General features: G+C 46.3%; 2 protein-coding genes across 2 annotated transcripts in view; both read left to right on the top strand.

Annotated features, from left to right (window-relative positions):
• Positions 1-1,551: 1,551 nt before the first annotated feature.
• On the top strand, positions 1,552-18,180 carry MINPP1 (multiple inositol-polyphosphate phosphatase 1; the record flags this gene model as incomplete). The annotated part of the gene is made up of 5 exons (XM_082286482.1): positions 1,552-2,092; positions 2,916-3,104; positions 3,941-4,038; positions 4,995-5,128; positions 14,536-18,180. 5 exons carry the CDS (start codon positions 1,552-1,554, stop codon positions 14,933-14,935), a joined length of 1,362 nt encoding a protein of 453 aa, XP_082142608.1. The 3' UTR covers positions 14,936-18,180.
• The window catches only part of PAPSS2 (3'-phosphoadenosine 5'-phosphosulfate synthase 2), a 40,305-nt gene continuing 35,774 nt past the window's right edge, over positions 15,529-20,059 (top strand). The window contains exon 1 of the mRNA XM_082286481.1: positions 15,529-15,570. Coding sequence (XP_082142607.1) covers positions 15,556-15,570 — 15 coding nt within the window. The 5' untranslated portion in view covers positions 15,529-15,555. The remainder of the gene's footprint in view (positions 15,571-20,059) is intronic.

Genomic DNA, 20,059 nt, shown 5'->3' with positions numbered 1-20,059 from the left:
AGCTTGGACAGCAGCAGGAATTTCCCCATGGAAAGGGTGCTCAGGCCTTGGCAGGGGCTGCCCAGGGAGCTTTGGAGTGCCCATGCCTGGAGGTGTCCAAGGAAGGGCTGGAGGTGGCACTCAGTGCTCTGGGCTGGGGACAAGGTGGGCATCGGGCACAGCCTCAACTCCATGGGCTGGGAGGGCTTTTCCAGCCTCAGGGATCCTGGGATTCTGTGGTTCAATGATCTATGTGTGTCCCTTCCAACTCAAGAGATTCTATGATTCTACGAAAAACCCACACACTCCACGCTGCCAACCCCTGCAGTGCCACCTGCAATCCCTTCTCAACATCACTACCTTACTTTGAGTGCAATCCAACTGCTTTTAGCAAAAAAAGGAGCAAAAAACAGCTGTGAAAGACCCTTCTTGGCTTTGGTCACCCATGTTGGAGGACAAAGGAAGTTCTGAGGGGAGCTGTGGCTCCCAGTAGTGTTCCTGGTTGGGGATGAATTTCTGCCATGAAGAAGCAACAAGGAAGAGAGTGTACTGACTTTTTACAAATCTAACTAAGACAGAGCTTCTCTAATGATGGAGATACGCACATCATAGCTGACGTTTTCACAGAGCTCTGAGAAACAGATAGCTTTAATGTTTACTTCCACATCCCACTTGCCCTGTTCCCAGCACGGCCTAGGTCCAGGATTTTGGTTGAAGTGGTCTTAATATCTAGCTAATATAAATGCTAATTAGATTAATTTGATGAATAAACCATGATAGGGATTTGTTAGCAAGTTTCTACTATTGCTTTATGTCAACAGGTAGCTTTTCTACAACACAACTCCAAGGGACAGAAGCACATTCTGTTTCCAATTGAACACGGTGCACTTTTGGTAATAGTAAACCTTAGAGTTGATAATACATTGCACAACTGCAGAGAAAAAAAGAAGAGCAATTTTAAATTTTTCAGATCTAGCACATCTTGGACACGGACCACCAAGAAAAAGGTTAGGTTGTCCTGAGCCCATCTGCTTCACGGGGTTTATATACAGAGAAAGACAACGTACCTTGTCTCTGCCTCTCTTTCCCTACTGCAGTCGATCCAGTTATTCTGCCTATACAGAGGAATTAAACTCCTGTCTGAGTGTGTATTGACTTTTTTGTTTTCACTGAGCTCCGTGAAGCCAGTGAGGCTCCACAGAAGCAAAGCAGATGCAAAAATAGGTCAGACAGCTCATGGCTCCCCTCAGGGCTCCCGCCAGCGCCTCGCCTGGACACGAGTGACTGGAGAAGCCGAGAGGGGTCGGGTGAAGCTGTGATGGAGCGGGTGAAGCCGTGAGGGGGACTGGAGAAGCCGACAGGGGTCGGGTGAAGCTGTGATGGAGCGGGTGAAGCAGTGAGGAGACTAGACAAACCAGGAGAAGCCGTGCTGAGGCGGTCAAAGCCGTGAAGGGGCGGGCGAAGCCGTGAGGGGACGGGCGGAGCCGGGCTGGGGCGGTCCCTGGGGCTGTCGAAGCCGTGAAGAGGCGGCCACGCTCCACCTCTTCCTGCGGTAGCCGCGCAGTGGCAGCCATGGCGGCTCGCGGGGGAAGCGCTCTCCTCGTGCTGCTCCTCGTCCTGCCGCCGGCGAGTGCGGGGCTGAGCGGCTACTTCGGCACCAAGTCCCGCTACGAGGAGGTGAACCCGTACCTGGTGCGCGACCCGCTGTCGCTGGGTCCCGAGGCGGGCGGGTCGCTGCCCGCCTCCTGCGCCCCGCTGCAGCTCCGCGCCGTGCTCCGGCACGGCACCCGCTACCCCACGGCCGGGCAGGTCCGCCGGCTGGGCGAGCTGCACGCCCGGCTGCTCCGCCGGCCCGCGGGGACCGCCGCCTGCCCCACCGCCGCCGCCCTGGCCGCCTGGCCCATGTGGTACGAGGAGAGCCTGGACGGGCGGCTGGCGCCGCAGGGCCGGCGCGACATGGAGCAGCTGGCCCGGCGCATGGCCGCCCGCTTCCCCGCGCTCTTCGCCGCCCGCCGCCGCCTGGCGCTGGCCAGCAGCTCCAAGCACCGCTGTCTGCAGAGCGCGGCCGCCTTCCGCCGCGGGCTCGGGCCCACCCTCGACTTCGGCGGCGACGGTGAGTGCGCGACACCCCCCCCCCCCGTTCCCTGGGGGACCCCCGGCTGGGCCTGAGGGGCTGGGGGAGTCCCAGCTCTCCCAAGACGATGGGGGATTCCCGTGCCCTCCCTGAGGGAGCGCCCAGTGCTCGCTGGGAGGCTGGGGGAGTCCCACAGCCTACCTGAGGGATTCGAGTTCCTTCCCTGCAGGTCCTGCACCCTCCGGGTGGGAGCCTCATGATCTCTCTGAGGGGACTGGGAGAGTCTCACACCTGCCCTGAGAAAGCCCCCTTTGTTTGCTTAGGGGCTGCAGAAGCCCCGTGAGGTGTTCCACACCCTCCCTGAGGGACTCCTGTGTCCTCCCTGAGGGACTGGGGCAGCCCCTGGCCTTCCCCTGAGGGATTCCCGGCTCTCTTAAAGGGGATGGGGGTGCCTGAGGGATTCCTCTGCCCTCAAAGAGGGGCTGGCAGAGTCCCGCGCCCACTCTCCGCGAGCTCTATTCCTCCCTGAGGGCCTGGGAGAGCCTTGATCTCCCCCAGGGGCTGGGGTACTCCTATGCCCTTCGTGAGTGGCTGGGGGAGTCCCGTATCCCCATATCCTCCCTGAGGGAGCTCCTGATGCTCCCAGAGGGGCTGGGGGTGCCTGCTGCCCTCCCTGTGGCTGAGAGAAGCCATGAGAGCAGTCCCACATCCCCCATGCCCAGGTTGAGGGGGACCCTGCATCCCTGTGGGAGCACAGCTGTACAGCTGTAGGCAGACTGTCTCTTGGAGGGTGTTGTGGTGGCCACATGCTGGTACCCCTGGGGATGGTGGTGCTCCCCCTGATGCTCACGTTTGCTTTCAGAGGTGGAGGTTGAAGTGAACGACTCCCTGATGCGGTTCTTTGATCACTGCGCCAAGTTTGTGGCCCTGGTGGAGGAGAATGACGCGGCCATGTGCCAGGTGAACGCCTTCAAAGAGGGGCCTGAGATGAAGAAAGTCCTGGAGAAGGTCGCCAGTGCCTTGTGTTTGCCAGTGGAGGAGCTAAATGCAGGTAAGGAATTCCTCTTACAGGTGGCTTTGGCTCCAGGCCTGGCCAAGAACAACTTCCAAGACATGTAGTTATGCAGAGTAGGTAATTTAAAGTGGCTGTGAATTGGAGTTGCAGTCTCTAATTAAGCACATGGGACTGTAAGTCTGTGTTGGTGTTGCAGTAATGAATGATTGTTGGTTAGTGGTCAGAAGAAAAAGATGTTTGAAAACATCTTTCCTGTAGATGAAATCAGCTTTACCTGGTTTTGGAGGGATTTGGGTGTTTTAATTTTGCTTTCTGGAGCAGGTGTAGCTTTTGTGGAACCTGTTACAGCTCAAGCAAATAAATGACCTCAGGAGAAGCAGTCCTGTATGTCTGTGTTGTAACTCACTTGCCCAGAAGTGCTGGGGTTCCCTCTGTGGTCAAGTGGTGGGGAAACCCCCCCAAAATAAGTGCTGCTGTTGGGATTGCAGCTCATGCTCAGCTGCTGATGTGGAGGGGGAGTTATCCAAGACCTCACACCTTCCCTGTGTTGACTCTTCTGTCCTGTGTGGCTGCACCAGCAGCTGACACCTATAACACATCAGAAGATGGGCAGCATTTAATGTGAAGTGCTCTTGTTTTCCCCTTGTAATGATTAACGTGAAGAGCTTGCAGCCCAAAATCGGATTTTGTGCAATAATTCTGTTAAACTGCATATTTTTGGTGCTTGGCCTTTGTCCTGCCAATTACCTATTGGATTTCGTTGTTTGCATTGCCAAACAGTAATTGCAGTCCATTTTAGAGGTAAATTGAGAGGAAGTTGCTGCTTGTGTAGCAGTGGTTTATCTCTTGCTTGTTTGTTGGATTAATTGCAGATCTTGTTCAAGTGGCTTTTCTCACCTGCTCATACGAGCTGGCCATAAAAAATGTGACCTCCCCATGGTGTTCACTCTTCAGTGAAGAAGATGCCAAGGTACGTGGGACTTGGAGCAGCCTGGTCTGGTGGAAAGTGTCCCTGCCTGTGGCAGGGGGTTTGGAATGAGATGATCTTAAGTGGCCTTCCAACCCAAACCATTCTGTAACGTGTGTTTTTCACATGATAGAATCACATGATAAAACCCATTCCAGGGTACATCAAATGAGGTCTTCTAGGGCCTCTGAGACTCTGTTTGGTTTTGAGGACTATCAGATCTCTAAACCAGATAAATGCCTGTTAATAAAACCCAGTAGAACCCAGATTAATGAGAGAAATGTTTGTTCATCTTCTTTCAAAATTGTTTGGTGTAACTTTTGATGTTCAGTAAGGCTCCTCCAAGGCTCGTAAGGAAATTTGCAGCCCTGGGAAAAGAGGAGACCTTTGCCTAGGTAGGTGTTTGGCTAAAGGGTGGGCAGTTGGGAGTAAGTGGTGTCCTCTCTATAAGAGAATCAGGATCACCATGGGCATCTGCTGAGACCTGCCCTGTTCAGTGTCCTTATAAATAACTCAGCAGGGAGGTGGGAAAAGACTTTGATGCCAGGAATTGTCAGGAAAGGAACAAAGAACAAGGAGAGCACCATGTGCTCTTGAATAATTCCAAGGCACAGTTCTGTCTGAGATGTGTGCACTTCTCTGGAACGTGAAACCAGACAAGCTCAGCTAAAGATGTGGGATGGAGTCTATGGGAAGAATGATGAGCCAAAGACAAAATCAGAAGTGGTAAAAAAGCAGTGGATAATGGTTGTCTTGTGATGTGCAGCACTTCACCTGACCGTGAGCATAGCCAGATGCTGAATTTGGTGGCTCTTTGGTCTGAGCTGTTGTCTGGTTTTAGGCTGAAGTGGTTTCGACTGGAGCCTTGATGCTTGGGGTTGTTTTTGTCATTGCTTCAGGCTGTGGGCTTTTTGTTTTCCCTTGGTGCAATAATAAAAACCTGTGAGCTCTGACTTTAGGTGCTGGAATACCTGAATGACCTGAAGCAATACTGGAAGAGAGGATATGGCTATGACATCAACAGTCGCTCCAGCTGCATTTTATTCCAAGATATCTTCCAGCATTTGGACAAAGCAGTGGAAGAGAGCAAAAGGTAAATCAAAAGGCTTCAGTGCTTTGGTACGAGCTTTCTGTGATCAATCCTGAGCTGGATTTCATGTGAATAGGAGTTCAGTACTTAACTTCCAAACCTGGCAACATTAGGAGAGCTGGAGCTTGAATTTTAACAGGGAGAAATACAATTTTTACTGGAGCAGTGTTACTTTAAAGAGTATATTTTGTTACTTTCATTGATGCTTTTGTGCTCAGCTGGAGTATTTCCATCTTTTAACTTGCTAATCCACACAGGCCTTCGGGGGACAGCCAGCCACTGTTTGATAGTGGTGTTCTCTTCCTGCACAGTTTGAGAGGAGACATTGAGTTAAAACAATGAGCTTTTTTTGTTTAAAATGTTGTTGTTAAACGTTTTTTGCTTAAATGTTGATTTACAACCTGCATGCACTTCCCGTATGTGAAGTGAGCAGTTACAAATTTGTAGTTAATAATCAGTCACATTAATTAATAACTTAGCAGATGAGCATGGGAATTTTATAGAAGTACAGGATATGAAGGATAGGGCCATAAGATTGTATAATGGAATGGAGTGATCCATTTTGTTCCCTTTTAATGTCGTTTCCTCTTTGAGCAGTGACAGCCTTGCAGTCCTTACATTACATGCACTAGTAGCCAGCTGTGTGTCTCAACTGTGTATAAAACATCCCTGTAAGTTTAATAATAACAGTTAAAAAAACCTGAAAGCTCTAAGTGGAAGAAGGAGGTACAGATGGAGGTTTCTGGTTTATTTGGAGCTGAATCAGCAGTTGCTAAATTGAGAGGTGGGAAGAGCAGGTGTCAGAGGCAGAGCTCCCAAAAACTGTGGTAACTTTGTGTCTTTCAGCATTGGCTGTGGAAGTTCAGTTGCAATCCCTGGGGCTCTCGTGTTGTTTTGCCATCACAGAGGGAAGCAGGCACTGAGTGTAAAGGATCAGGACCCTAAATCTTGCAAAATTCCAAGCTGGATGCAAGCAGTGTTCAGGATGAGCGTCATCCTAAACAGGAACCAGAGAGCTGAGGTAGCAGAGTGCCACAGGAATGTGTTACTCCCTTCCACAACGGAAGGTGGCAGTCGTAAAGCACTGGAGACCTGGGAATAAACTGGGTTGGGTAACCTCGAGAGGATGTGGGAATCTAGCAGGGCCACTGTCTTGGAACAGCTTGTCCCTCTTGGAATCTAGGGAGCGGAGGTGCAGCTAATCCTGTTTCATCTAGGGAGAGAGATTTATCTCTTTCATCTATGGAGAGAGACATCCTGTGGCCATGTACGAGTACAAGTGAAAACAAGAAAACATACAGATAAAAAGATATGCCAGTCTCTTCTTTCTTTGTATGGTGATGGTCAACTTCAAGGCAACAGGTTAAATATTTTTGCAGCATTTTCAGAAAATGACCTTTCGTGACGGTGAAATGTCTTTCAGTGGAATGTTGTTTCAATTTAATGGTGTTTAGCATTGATTTATAACTGACTGCTTGCTCTAAAAACTCTAAAAAGAGCAAGAAATTTACTTCCAGGGCATTACCTTTGCTCCATGATCTCTTTTCTTTTTGGAAAGCTTAGATCGGGCTATCCAGAATTAGAAAGGGAAGCACTTCTGTTCTGGGAAGAAGCTGAAGGATCTGGATTCTGTTCTGCTCCAGACTTGGCAGTGGAGAGCAGTGTTGGCAAAGCTGTGTTTTTGTAGCACACTTTATGCATATTTGTTCAATAGCTTTGTTCTGTTTTCATTCCCAGTTACAGTGAAATTAAAAAGAGAAAACCTGTTTCTTCCCATGAGGTGGTTGTTGCCCTTGCAATCTGCCCACCAAACTTAGTTGCCTTATAAAAGCTTGTTTTATTTCTTTGGTGGAAAACCCCTCCTGCTGATTAGTCTATCCTTAAGAATATGATGAAGGTGGTAATAAATACCTCTTGCTAATTAGTCCCACCTTCAACTTGCAGTGCAGAATTTCAGATGTTTTAGGATCTTTCATCATGTGAATTCCAGTATAACTCTGTGGTTTAAACTAGCAATAGTCTCCTCTGGGTAGGTCTTGCTGTACAGCAAGATGGTGTTAAAAGCTGTAAAAGGGATTTTCACTCTGTGATTGCTTTTGGCAACTGCCCCATCCAGAGAGCTGGTGGAAAGGTGGAATTTCTATTCAGGAACTTGGGTCTGATGTAGGATTTGCCAGTAGTTGTACTAATGACCACCTCCTGTTAGCACAGTGCATGGGCCCTGTTCTTCTGCAGCCCAGTAGCAATAAAGTATCAATGTCTAATAAAGGTTAATTCTTTAGTAGAAACCAGCCCAGTGGACCTTTCAGGGTCACCACATTCCTCCATACCTCTTTTCCAGTCTGGAAGGAAGTGTCATGATCACATTTCTAGGGAGAGGCTGGGGGCTGGGACTCTTTCTTCCATACAAATTTTCTTAGTTACAAAAATATAATGAAATGTATCACAAAAGATGTATATGAAATGAAAGCATTTTCGCTTAGGAGAAACTTTGGTTAAAAGTTTCACTTGTTCCACATCAAACCCATATGATTTGCTGTGCTGAAATGGCATAGTTGGGCAGTTGTCTTATGTCTTCAAAATTATAAAGTGCTTTATGGACTAAGAATTGTGTGTTTTCCAAGTCTGCCTGCTAGGGACAGAAAATAGCCAGAGAAGCTAGTGGAGAATTACTTTTCACTGCTGATTTTCCCAGCAGTTTAATGAACAGTATTCTGCCCACAGAAACTCGGTGTGTTGATGAGAAATCCAGGCCTTTTGGAACTTAATGCAATATGAAGCTGCTCATCTGATTTTAAAAACCTTTGCAGCTGCACACTTGGGCACACTTTAAGCATGTTCACTAAAGCTGTCTTAGACTCTTCATTTTTTTCCTTCTAGCTTCAAGTATTTAACATTAATATTTCCTGCTGGTGAAAGAATATGAAATACCTGTTACTGCTTGTACTGTCCAAATGGGTTACCATAAGGCTCTGGCAACTGGGAGGGTGCTTTGTGCAGCCATCTCAGTATTTACAGTGTGTATGGATAATACCAGCCTAGCTGCCCTTATGCATTGTGGAATATTTGGTGGTGGCTTCCTCTGAGAGGGTAAATGGATCCAAGGTATTAAAAAAAAAAAAAGATTTATTTGAATATGGTTCCAGATGAAGTGAAGGTGATCTTTGTGAGTTATACCACAAAGCTGTACAGTAAACAGACTAATTTGGCAGTGACCAATACTAGTTTATTGGTAGCTTTTATTGTTCCATATAATTTGCCTTCATTTTGCAGGTCACTTCCCAACACAATTGGTAACCTTTCGGGAGTCATTTACCACTGTGCCCTAATTGCTCCTTCCAAATCTATGACTCAGTACAAAGGAATATAATGGGTGATCTAAAACCACTCTGCAGTTCAAAACTCTTTTTATTGTATGTACAAAGGGAACTAAGCAAAAAGCTTCTATGCATGCAGTAGCAATTAAATAATTAGATTGAAAATCCCCTTTTGCTCAGGTTCAAAATGTTCAGTCAGTTTGTCTATTAAAACCCCTTCACTGCTGCTGGGGTGACTTTGATTAATAAACAGCCAATGTCTCAGTCAGCAGCTCTGTATCATAGTATATGGTTGGCTTTGATTGCTCCATCTTTCAAAGGTAGGACGTCTGACAAGATTGAAGGGAGCTTCTGGGGAAGCCAGAGGTGTGAAGTTCTCCACAGATCCTTGTGGCACACTCAGCAGCATCTCTGTGTCTGCTTTTCTGAAGTGTGTGTATTTGCTGACTTCTCTCAGAGAGCTGGGCAGCCCAGGGGATCTCCCCGGGGAATGTGGCTGTTCATCTGTCTGCCCAGAACTAGAGATTTAAAGTTTCTTGTGCCTTTCAGACTCCCCAGCATGTCCTTAATCTCACATTAATTAGTTACTACATGCTTGCTCAGGATTGATCTGAAAAAGGATCTCAGCAACTTTTATAGAGTCATACCCTTTTATGTGAGAGTGAAAAACCCAAATGAAACAGTACCTAGGTAAGTAACAGGCAAATGAACTGGTCTGACCAGTGTCCACCTTGGGCAGGAAGTGTTTGACAAGTGGCATGGCCCTCTTGGTTTGGTTTTGGCTTGTTGTGATGGATCAACATTGAGCATCAGCCTGGTGCTCCTGCAAATCTCGGCGGTTTGAAACAATGGGAGAGGTGGGATCAGCCAGGAAAGAGCCTTTGAAAAGTGCAGCAGCTCTGCAGTGAAACACAAGGAAGCCTAATTAGCTCTGAGTGATTAAGTGTTGCAGGACTAGATAAGAGCCTTTTAATCAGGCTTTTTAATGAGTTTTGTGTAGTCCAGTCAGCTTTTCAAGTCTGCTTTTGTCATGAGTGAGCTTGTTCCTTGTTGCAACAGAAGAAAAATTTTATCTTGTCAGTATTAGTGGTGGCGTTTTGTTGTGTTGGCGCTGATTCTGGGAATAATTGGCTGTCTTCTCCTCTACTATTCATGGTGAAAATTTTGACATGAGGACTTAATACTATTTGACAGATTTTTTTTTTTAACTTTTTTTATTCTTCTTCCCACTGGTGATAATCCTCTGAGCATCACCACTGTTAAATATTTCTGTGCCCTGAGTCCCACCACTGCTGCTCACCACTCCCTGATCTCTACTGCTTCCTGGTATGTTTAGGATTTGTCCAGCTTTTTTTTTTTTTTTTCCCCCAATAAATCACAGAGGGAAGTGAGAAGGATGAAGAATTCATCCCATAGTTGAAAACAGGTTTTGGAGTCCTGTGACCTGGCTTTTTTATTAGGGAGGAAAGGGATAGCATGTAGTCTAAGCATGCTTGTTAAACAGGTGTTAAAGCTTACCTTCTTTGCAGTTGTTGGAGGGATTTTTACATGAGGTTTGAAGGTTGGCCAGTTGAGCTTTGCAGCAGGAAATGTTTCTTCTTATCCCACTATTTCCTGGGGTTTGGGTTATTTCTAACTGAAAGACCAATCAGTGCTTAGGAAATAAATTTTGGTTGAAAGAAAGTTCGCTTTTTCCATATGGAGAACGAACTGTCAGTAGTCCTGGGAAGAGTAGGAATGATCTGCTCATGAGGATGGGTGAGCTGATGCAGAAGATTGAGTTAAACCCAAATCTTCTGAGATGCAGGAGAACTAGAATTTGCCTGGATAATAAATCCCATATCTGTGCTTCTCCACAATGGTTTTTTTTTTCCCCATGGTGAAACTTGGCTTCTGGCTTGTGCTACTGAATTGTTCAATGCTTTCTTCATTTTCATCTGTAGGAAGATTTATTTAAAAGGTAAAAAAAAAAAAAAATCTGTAAAACCCCAGTGTGGGCAGTTCAGGAGCTGGCACATCTCTACAAGGATCCCTGCTTGTGCTCTGCCTACTGAGAGCCCCTTCAGCTCATTTGAAAGTGCCCCATGAGATGAATATGAAACCAATCCCTTCCGAACAAGCTCCTCATATTTTATGGCAGAGTTTTATGCGCAGTCCCTTCATTTCCCTTCAAAGATGGGAATGAGGTTTACTCAGTGGGCCTTCCCAAGCCATATACTAGTAAATAAAAGGGAGGGGGAAAAGTGGATTGAAATATCATTAGCAATTGCCAGAGTACGATGTTGAGAACTTTGATGCTTCCAACAAGATGCTGAGTCATTGATCAACTGTGAGGCAAATTGAGTGGCAACATCAAGCCTGCCACTTAATATTTTATTAGCCTGTGCTACTGTTTATCAGTGTTTTGTTGCTTGTTCTGGCTTTATCAGAAATGCAGGGGCAGTGGTAACCTTTGCCTGTGTGTATTCTCTGAAGAGCTAATTTGTCATCATTTTCCCCACAATCAAAAATATTGCTGTTGAACCTTGATGGCCATTTTGATTGTCACTGCTGGATGATAGGAAACCACATCTGAGCTGGAGTCCTGACCCTGGAGACTGAACAGGGCGTGCTGGAGCAGTCTGGGAAATCACCAGGCATGCTGTGTTAAAAAGGCTGTGGAGAACTCAGGATTGTGTCGTATCAGGAAACAGTTTTAATCCTCATTAAACTAATCCAGTGGGATAGCTCTGAGTGGGAGAGGTTTGTTTTGCTTCCCAAGGCTGTTTGGCCTGTTGGCATGAGGACCTCATGAGAATAAAGCAGGTGAAGGAAAAACTCAATTCAGACTGAGAATGAGTATCTTGTTTAGTCCTTTTCTCACTTCTTCCCTTGTTCTTAAAAACTTGCCTATGCTGTAATTTGTTTCCTGCTTTGCAAACATATGCCTCACTGGTTTTTTTATGATTTAGTTTTTGCTATATCTTTTGTGATTTCCTTGTTTCAACATTCCTACTTAGCATCAGCTGAAAAGTAAAGCCAAACTTTGCTTAAAGCCAGCATTGATAGCCAGAATGTTAATTTTTTTTTTTTTTGTCTTAGCGTTTCTGAGGCCTTTTTGGAGTGGTGGGATGTGAAATCCATTCCCTGTGGAGTCAGTAGAGCCTGTGTAGGGTTGTTTTGGAGATTCTAGGAGCATATTTCCATTTCCAGCTTCCTTCTTACTTAACAAAACACAGACCACCATGCAGCTGGGACGGCATGAAAGTACAAATAATTAAATAAGGGAAGAATTTAAAAAGTAGCTCTGGGAGAGAATCAGAATTCCAGGCCAGTCTTGTAGAAATAATGCTCCAGACTAGTACTGCTGAACACCTTGATACACCTGGGAAGTGTTAGGATGGCCCTTGGAAAGGAAAGCATTCCTCTTGGAGATCTTGGCAGGGATCAGCAAATACTAAATAAGGTGATCTGGTAGCCACAGTCATGATTTCCAAACATCTTTCTCAACAGGTTTCCTTATCTAAAGAAGTCAAGCAGATGGGGTTAAGGCGGAATGTCCTTACACAGGGAAAAAAAATGATGAAATTACAAGAAATGGAGGGTAGGGACAACAGATCAATTTTCCCTAGCAGAGATAGAGCTGGAGCAATCTGACCTGCTCAGAATGTTGTAAATGACGCAGGAAAAAGAGGTGACAAGTTCAGTGGCATTGCAAATGTGGTGGTTCTAATCAAGATAAATAAGATGAAGTGTTTCTACTGGGAAGATTGTAAAAGGGCCTGGTGAGACTGGGCTGGAAAACTGCAGAGCTGTCAAGTAATCCACATGAGGGAAAAACGATCTTCTTATCACCTGTTGGATTGAATCTGGGAGAGCTCAAACTCAGGAGCTGAGTTACGAGGCTGTTGTAGCTGACTGGAGATATCTCAGACTTCAGATGTATGGGGCTTGGAGCAGCCTGATCCATGGAAGGTGTCCCTGACATGGCAGGGGGTTGGAATGAGATGATCTTTAAGGTTCCTTCCAATCCAGACCATTCTGTGATTCCATGTTGGATATCAGGAATTAAGCAAAGAGTTCACGGGTATAGTATGGATTTATGATGTAGCTTATGGTTCTTGAGTATTGTGCATTCTAACACTCTGATCTAAAGGGATATAGCTCATGTGAAAAATTGTGGAAGGACTAAGGTAGGATTTCTCAGCTTGGGAAGAACACTGCTGCAAAGCTGTGAGTAGAACAAAGAGGATTAAATGGGACTTGGCATCTACAAATAGAAAAAAATGAAGATCAGTGCACGAAGCTGTGCAACTCCTTGCTGCAGGATGTTGTGTGTGTTGGAAACTCACGTGGATTTAAGGAGGGATTTGGCAAAGGATGATTCATTACTTAGGAGCCACCTCTGACCCAGCAGACTTCTGAGCTACAGATTGCAGGAGATCAAAGGAACGGCCTTCTGTCTCCTTCCATAGACATCTGTGTCTTGCTGCTCTGACAGGAGGGATGTGAATGTGTCCTAAAACCTAAAAATACTTCCCTGCAGGTGTGTCTGGACAGGAAGGATACACATCAACTGCTCAAATGGACAAGAGAGGGAAGGGAAGAGAAAGGGATTCAAGGATCCAAAAGCTTTACGATTTTAAAATGAGTGGAGGGGTCATAAATAGCAAGGGGAGAACATGGGCAGGAACACTGATTTTGGAGGAGCTGGAAGAGTGTGGTGAATGTAAAGCTCTTGGTGCAGCAAAGGCATAGGTGGAAAAAAAAAATACACTGTCCTCCATAGAGAACCTTTCTGTGGTTTGAGTGCTGCTTCTTTTGAACGGAAAACAGAGGCAGGGTTTGGATATATTTTTCAAGGGATGTTTTGCCTAAGGGGAGAGTCTGAGGAGTGGAGTCAGAAGGGCTCAGGTTCACCAGGAGCACGGTACAAGGTGTGTGTCAGACTCCAAAAACACCATGGCTACACTGAGCTGGTAGGGCCCATCCTGGCCCAGCACTGAATTCCTGCTGAGCTGATCAAAGTTCCAGTCCGCAGGCAAGTCTCCCAGTTAACCATATTTTCCATTGCTTTGGATTGGAGGGGGGGAAATGCCTCCTTTTGAGACCAATCAAGATGTGCCTCCTGAAAGCTAAACCTGTATTTACCTGTGCTAGATCAAGTGCCCTGGGCCACTTGGAAATGGTCCCCAAAAGCCATCATCCTTCTCTGGAGCAAGGGTCAGATTTTCCTTTTGGCTGGTGCTTCCTGGCACAGCAAGCCAGTTCTTATCTCCCCTTTGGCTGAGCAGTGTGTAACCTTTTGTTACATAAAACCTTTTGTTACATAAACTGTCCTCCTTCATGCTACGAGTCAGTGGCTTGATTTACTGACCTGTTACTGAGGGAGCATCATCTCCTTCTGGACTGCTTGGTGTCCTCAGGAATTAGCAATAGCAGTATTCCTGCTGGTCACTTGGACTGGTAAACTGGGGAGGGACAACTGTTCTCCTGCATCACTGGATCACTGTCTTCAGACTAAATTTGGTAAATGCTGCTGATGATTTGAAGGAGACTCTCTCACATCCAGTGAGGGGCTTGAGCTCTGTTCCCTGCCCTGGACACGCTCCAGCCCCTCCAGGGCTCTCTGGCCAGGAGGGCCCAGAACTGGACACAGCCCTGAGGTCCCTCAGCAGGGCCAGCACAGGGGATGGGCCCTGCCCTGGGCCTGTGGCCACCCCATGGCTGGCACAGCCCAGCAGCCATTGGCCTTGCACTCCCCTGGGCTCCCCCTCGTGCCCCTCTGGCACAGCACCCCCAGGGCCTTTCCTGATGGGCCCTTTCCAGCCCCTCTGCCCCAGCCTGGAGCTGCAGGGCTTGGGATGACCCCAGGGCAGGACCCCGCACTTGGCCTTGCTGAATCTCACTGCATTGGCCTGGGATCGATACCTGGACAAAGTTCAGGAAGCTCCATTTAAAATGTCTGTACCAGACTGAAATTCCCAAAGAGGTTTTACTCGGGAGTAACACAAGTTCAAGGTGTCCTTTGGCCGTGGCCGCTGTGCAATGTGTTGCTGTTTTGTTTTAAAGCACAGGCTCTTGCTCATCCCTTCGCTTTCTTTTCTTTTGTAGCTCCAAACCCATTTCTTCACCTTTGATTGTCCAAGTTGGGCACGCAGAGACCCTCCAGCCCCTGCTTGCCCTGATGGGTTACTTCAAAGATGATGAGCCTCTCCTGGCCAACAACTACGCCCGGCACACGCAGCGGAAATTCCGCAGCGGCCGCATCGTGCCTTACGCAGCCAACCTGGTGTTCGTGCTCTACCACTGCGACCACGTGAACGCCTCCCAGGAGGAGTACCAGGTGCAGCTGCTGCTCAATGAGAAACTGCTGTCCTTCCATCATTCCAATGAGACCATCTCCACCTACGCGGACCTCAAGGACTACTACAAGGACATCCTGGAAAACTGCCACTTCAAAGAGGAGTGCGAATTGCCCAAAGTCAACATCACTGCCGTGGATGAGCTGTGAGGGAGCGAACAGAGCGGGCCTTCTTCAAGTTGGTCTGGGTTCAGTTCCACAGGCGTTGGGAACAAGCACTTTGGATGATTTGCTGCTGCTGTGTTGACTTTCTAACCTTGCAAATTTGGGAGGCTGTCTCAGCTCAGTGCACGGGTTCTCTGTTGCATAAGCAGAGCTGCAAAAACAACTGCTGTCACAGGGAAGTTGTAACGAATGCGTGATGCAAGACACAAGTACCTGTGGGTTTATATGTACTAATAAGCTGATTTCATTGGCCAGTGCTGTTATGAATGGGCCATAGATGGATTTAAGAGCTGGGGCAGCTTCTATTTTATTGGATCTGAAGGTGGTTGGATTGATTCAGTACTGCTTTGTGCTGCCTGTGTTTCTAGCTGCTGTTTTCCTGTGCCACGCATGAAATACTTCAAACCTTTTTTTGATCCTTTTCCCAAGCTTCTAGAAGGGAGAGGGTACATAGCTCTTCTCTACAGCTGCACAACTTCTGCCTGGACAGCACCATTTCTATTCTGGGTATTTTAAAGCAGGAGGAGTTCCTGCATGCATCACCTGCTTCAAAAGGGGCAAGGAATTAAAAGTCTTACAGTCATCATCAACCCATCCTGCATAACATGTTAGTCTCCAGGGTAAGTAAATTATCTTTCAAAAGAAGTAGGAGAAAAAGAGAAAATAGTGAGGGTGTGGAAAGTCACCACTCTTCTTTAAGGTGCTTTGGGACATGCAGCAGTTGTTCTCTAAGTGCTCTGGGGTATCCTTTCACTAACACCATCCATTTCTGGTGTTATTTGGGCCGGGGCATTCAGGTTAGTCTGTGCCATGGCTCTGATAGTTTTCCTACCAGCTCTGGCTGGAAAGCACCTCTGATGTCTCCAGCCTCCTGCTTGCAATGGAATTGTTGCTGACTCTAAATCCAGGTTTTTGAACTGTATAAAGATTGGGCTGAGACTTGACCTTTGCTAACTTTAAGGTACCAAACAAGCTGCTCCTTATGTAGGCCTTACACATTTGATGTGCCACCTTGCTTTTGAAATGCAGCTGGTTTTAAAGAGGTGAATGGCATAGAAGGGCTGGTGATCTTTTAAAGCAACTGCACTTTAAGTAGGTTCCCTTATTCCTGAAAGCTGCAAAGTATTTTAGAGCTCTGCAGTGTGACAGGAAAAGGAAAACTGCAGATAACTGACAAGAAATGTCTGAATTAAGTGAGATTAAAAATTCCTTCATCACCTGCAAGGGAATGGCTGTTTGACCAAGTTGCCCCAAAGCAGATTAGGGTATGGATTTATGGTGCTGGTAGCTCTTGAAGTGTGCACTCTCACCCTCTAATGAGTGTTCAGAGCTCACCCTGTAAAGTGGGGTCTAATTTGCTGTGTTTTCTGGGCAGGAGGTGGAGGGTTGGAATAAGTGATTACCACAGCATAGCCCACAGCAGTTGAGGGTATAAATGTCTATAGTGCACCTGGTAAGTCCTTTTTGTAGGCTCACCCCCAGAAATGGGAACTTCACTGCTACAAAAACAGGAGAAAGCAAGCCAAACTCCAAGTTGAGGAGTTACACTTAGTGTATGATTTTTTTAAAAAGAATTCTTCTGGGGACTCAGCCTTTTGTCACTTTTTTCTTCTTAATATGCCTTGTATAAAAGCACTTCAGGTTTACATACCTGTAAGTTAAGGAGCAACTGATCACCTGCTTTTTGCTGTTGTTCTCTGAGTTAAGGGAATTCCCTGCCTGTGGTTGTGGAGCTGTGTTTCATTAGCGCACTCCTTGCTGCAGGGACCAAGAGATCACTGAAGATACCGACTCAAATGTTTCCGCACTTGCCTGTGTTAAATCTGCAGTTCCTTCTGAAGCTGGGGAAATGGTTAGGGAGGAGTTCAGTGCTGCAACGACCAGAGGAATATAGGTCAGGATAATTGTCAGCCCCTGCATATGACTACTGCTCAATCACCTTTACATGTCTCCTTTTTCACATGATCCTGCCTTCAGACTAAGTCAACTGATGGTGATGATTGTGACAGATCCCAGTTAGGAACTTTATTGCAACATTTGAGTCAGGCTACAGAGAAATGAGCCTTTGTTCAAAGGCAGTCAAGTTTGAAAATAGCAGATACAAGAGTGAGAAAATCCACCTTTGAACAAATATTTTTTTTCTGTGAGTCAGTAATGATTCATGAGAAGGGATGAAAGCCTGACTATGGGAGATTAATGGAGGATTCTGTTGTCAGTTCAGCAAGACTGATTTTAAGACATCGTATTTGTTAAAAGATACATCCTTCTTCCTTATGGAGGGACGAAGCACTTGACTGCTTATTTGATTGTGTGCCAGATGAGGTGCAGGAACCAAAAAATTCCTTGTATTGTGGAGTATCCTTTGTTTGTGTATTAGCAGGTTGATTGTATGTTTAAATTCTGTGGGGGATTCCTCAGAGCCTGTTCCCTCATACCCCCAGTGTAACAGATCTCTCTTCAGTGGCTGTCAGCAATTAACTGGAAAGGAAAATGTGCTGTTGGGGCTCTGATCTGTGTTTAGAGGATGCTCTGACTCACTCCTTTGGCAGAGTTAGAGGCTCAGTGTGGAAACTTTGCACCATTGTAGCACTACAGAAGTGTTGGGACGTGTAAGTACTCCAGGCACTTACTCTGGTTCTGAGCACTGGGGAGGTGACTTCACTTTTATCCTTTTATCTAATAAACATAGACATTTGTTTAGATACTTAAAAAAAGGAACCTAAAATGGATCAAAATACTTCTCCAAAGTTGGGCACTAGCTCAGTATGCTGTGTTTCACCAGGCTGCCACATTCCCACATCCTGCAAAAGTCCTGCAAGACAAATAATGCTTTCTCCTCCTTCCTGTGGCTCTGGAGGCCTCATCTCAGCCGCCTGTCAAGGACTCTCTTTGCAACCTTTCTGAAACTGGAAGCTTTCACTGATGGAAAATACCAACAGTGCTCTCAGATGCTGGCCTTCAATACATGTGAAGTACATTTTAATTTGTTAAATGGTTAATCTTTCTGGCAAGTGAATTTTTTCTGTCTAGTAAGAGCTGCTGCTGTTCTGGTTAGTGTGGAGCTGTCAAATACAGATTTGTAATGATCTGGTACTAACTGGATGAATTTGGAGAACTTGTGGATTTTTAGTGCTCTGAAATAAAACTGCACACTTTGTTCGTCTCTGTTTTCTGAGCAGCAATAAGGACATGGTCTTTGGTATCATGGTTGTGTTTTGCTTCAAAATACACTTGGGAAGTTGCTGTTACTTGTGGTGGTGTCTGATTATTTTAAGGCATCAGATTTCTCAGTGGGTAATAGAAAATGCCTTAATTAGATTTTTACTCTCACATTTTGAGGGGACTAAAGGTTTGCTCTTGTTTCCAGGAACCGTGCTATAAAAAGCAGCAACAATTTTCTGACAAGGTTTTTGTAGATGCAGAAAGGGTGTGATGGTGGGGATGGTGTCTTCGATTAAGGGCTGTTTTTGCATTTTCTGTGAAGATGTATTAGTCTGTAAGACAGCTGGAAATGGAAAACAATAAAGGATGTTTTGTCTGAAATGGGGGAAAAGCCCCCCAGACTGTACAGTCACAGGCAAAGGAGTGAAATTAAGTCACCACATAGAGGCTTTGAGGGAGGAACATGATCACCACCATCCATCTCCTCCTCTCCCTGTTTTTTGGGTCTATAATACATTAAAGAGTTTTTTCTTGTCCAACTTTTCAAAAGGAAGTTAGTATTAACAGGTGCTGCTGAGGCAGGACTAATGGCTTATCTTTAAATTGTTAAATTCTTGCTCTCCTGGGCCTTAAATGACAGCTTCTCTTCTGACCTGACCGGCCTGGAGTGAAGGTCTCGTGTCCTGCAGAGGGTGGTCAGGCAGGACCCTGAGCAGAAGCGTCACAGCCGAGTGCCAGTGCCTCGGTGTGCCCACCGTGTCCCCAGGGAGCGGCCGAACGCCCTTTCCTGCCCCCCTTCCCGCTGTCCCGGGGCCAGCTGCCCGTGCATCGCCGCAGTGTCAGGAGCTGGCGAGGCTGCCCTTGGCCCTGTGTGCAGGGCCTTGCTTTGTTTCAGAGTCCTGCCTGTGCTTTCTGTTGCTTTTGCCTGCTGGGGGTGTGGGTTGCATTTTGGCTTTGACACGCTGCCACCTTCAAATTAATCTTCATGAAGCCTCGGCAGCTCCTTTGTATCCAGTTCAGCTGCTGAGTGCTGGTTTTCTGCTTGATTTCTCAGGATTTGTGGTCCGGTAAGTAGAAAACTATTTCTAAATTGCTCTGTTTCTGATGTTGATAATGTTTTTGAAGAGGGTTTTCGTTGGCTCTGGAATACATGCCAGGCCAGAGCTGGGTTCTGCTTCCAGATCTGATACAGGGAGATGTCTGTAAAGGCCGTGTGACTTTATTCCCTCCCTTGTTTGCTTCCAAAAGTGAGAAATGAAGATTATATATAGATAATTGTGTTTACAGCTTTTTTTTTTCTCCAGCTTCTTTCAATATGTAAAATCAGGACTGAGGAGGTTCAGGCTAACAGCATGTGGGGTTTTTGGTGGTGGATTCACTTACTTGTTTAATTACAATTCCTTTGAGAAAGGGTTTAAAGGGAGCATTGTTTTTCTGCCATTTTGCTGAAAGGTTAGAGCACTCCTCTTACTGTGTTCAGTTAACAGAAGCAAATCCCTTGTCTACAGGGAAGGGATTATTGTGGAAGGAGTAGTATGGAAGGAACGAGGTGAATTTTGTATTTATTTATTTGAGTCAGAAAAGCTCTGCAGGCTTGTCCACATTAGTGACCTGTGGCTCTCAAATGCTTCCCTGGCTGTGGTAACAAATCCTGAACCTCTTAGAGAAATAGAAGGTGCCCAGGTGATCCTGGGGACCACTCCAAAAAGAGGATCCAGGTGGGATCAGGCTGAAGGTCCTTCAGCCTGGTGCCCTCTGGCTTTCGGTGGGACATGGTGCCTTGAACATTGGGCCAGAGCAAACATTCCCCATCAACTCCTGATTGTGGCTACAGGATTTTTTTTGAGCTAAGGAAAGTGGATTTGTGTTTAGCTTCATATATTTTTCTTCCGGAATTTCTCTTCTACACAGCTCTCCTGGTGCTTTCCTAACCCAAAGGCAGGATTC

The sequence above is a fragment of the Coloeus monedula genome (assembly GCF_965178545.1).
Source record: "Coloeus monedula genome assembly, chromosome: 8".
Lineage (NCBI taxonomy): Eukaryota > Metazoa > Chordata > Aves > Passeriformes > Corvidae > Coloeus > Coloeus monedula.
The sequence above is the reverse complement of the archived record's forward strand: the minus strand, read 5'-3'. Positions and strand labels throughout refer to the sequence as shown.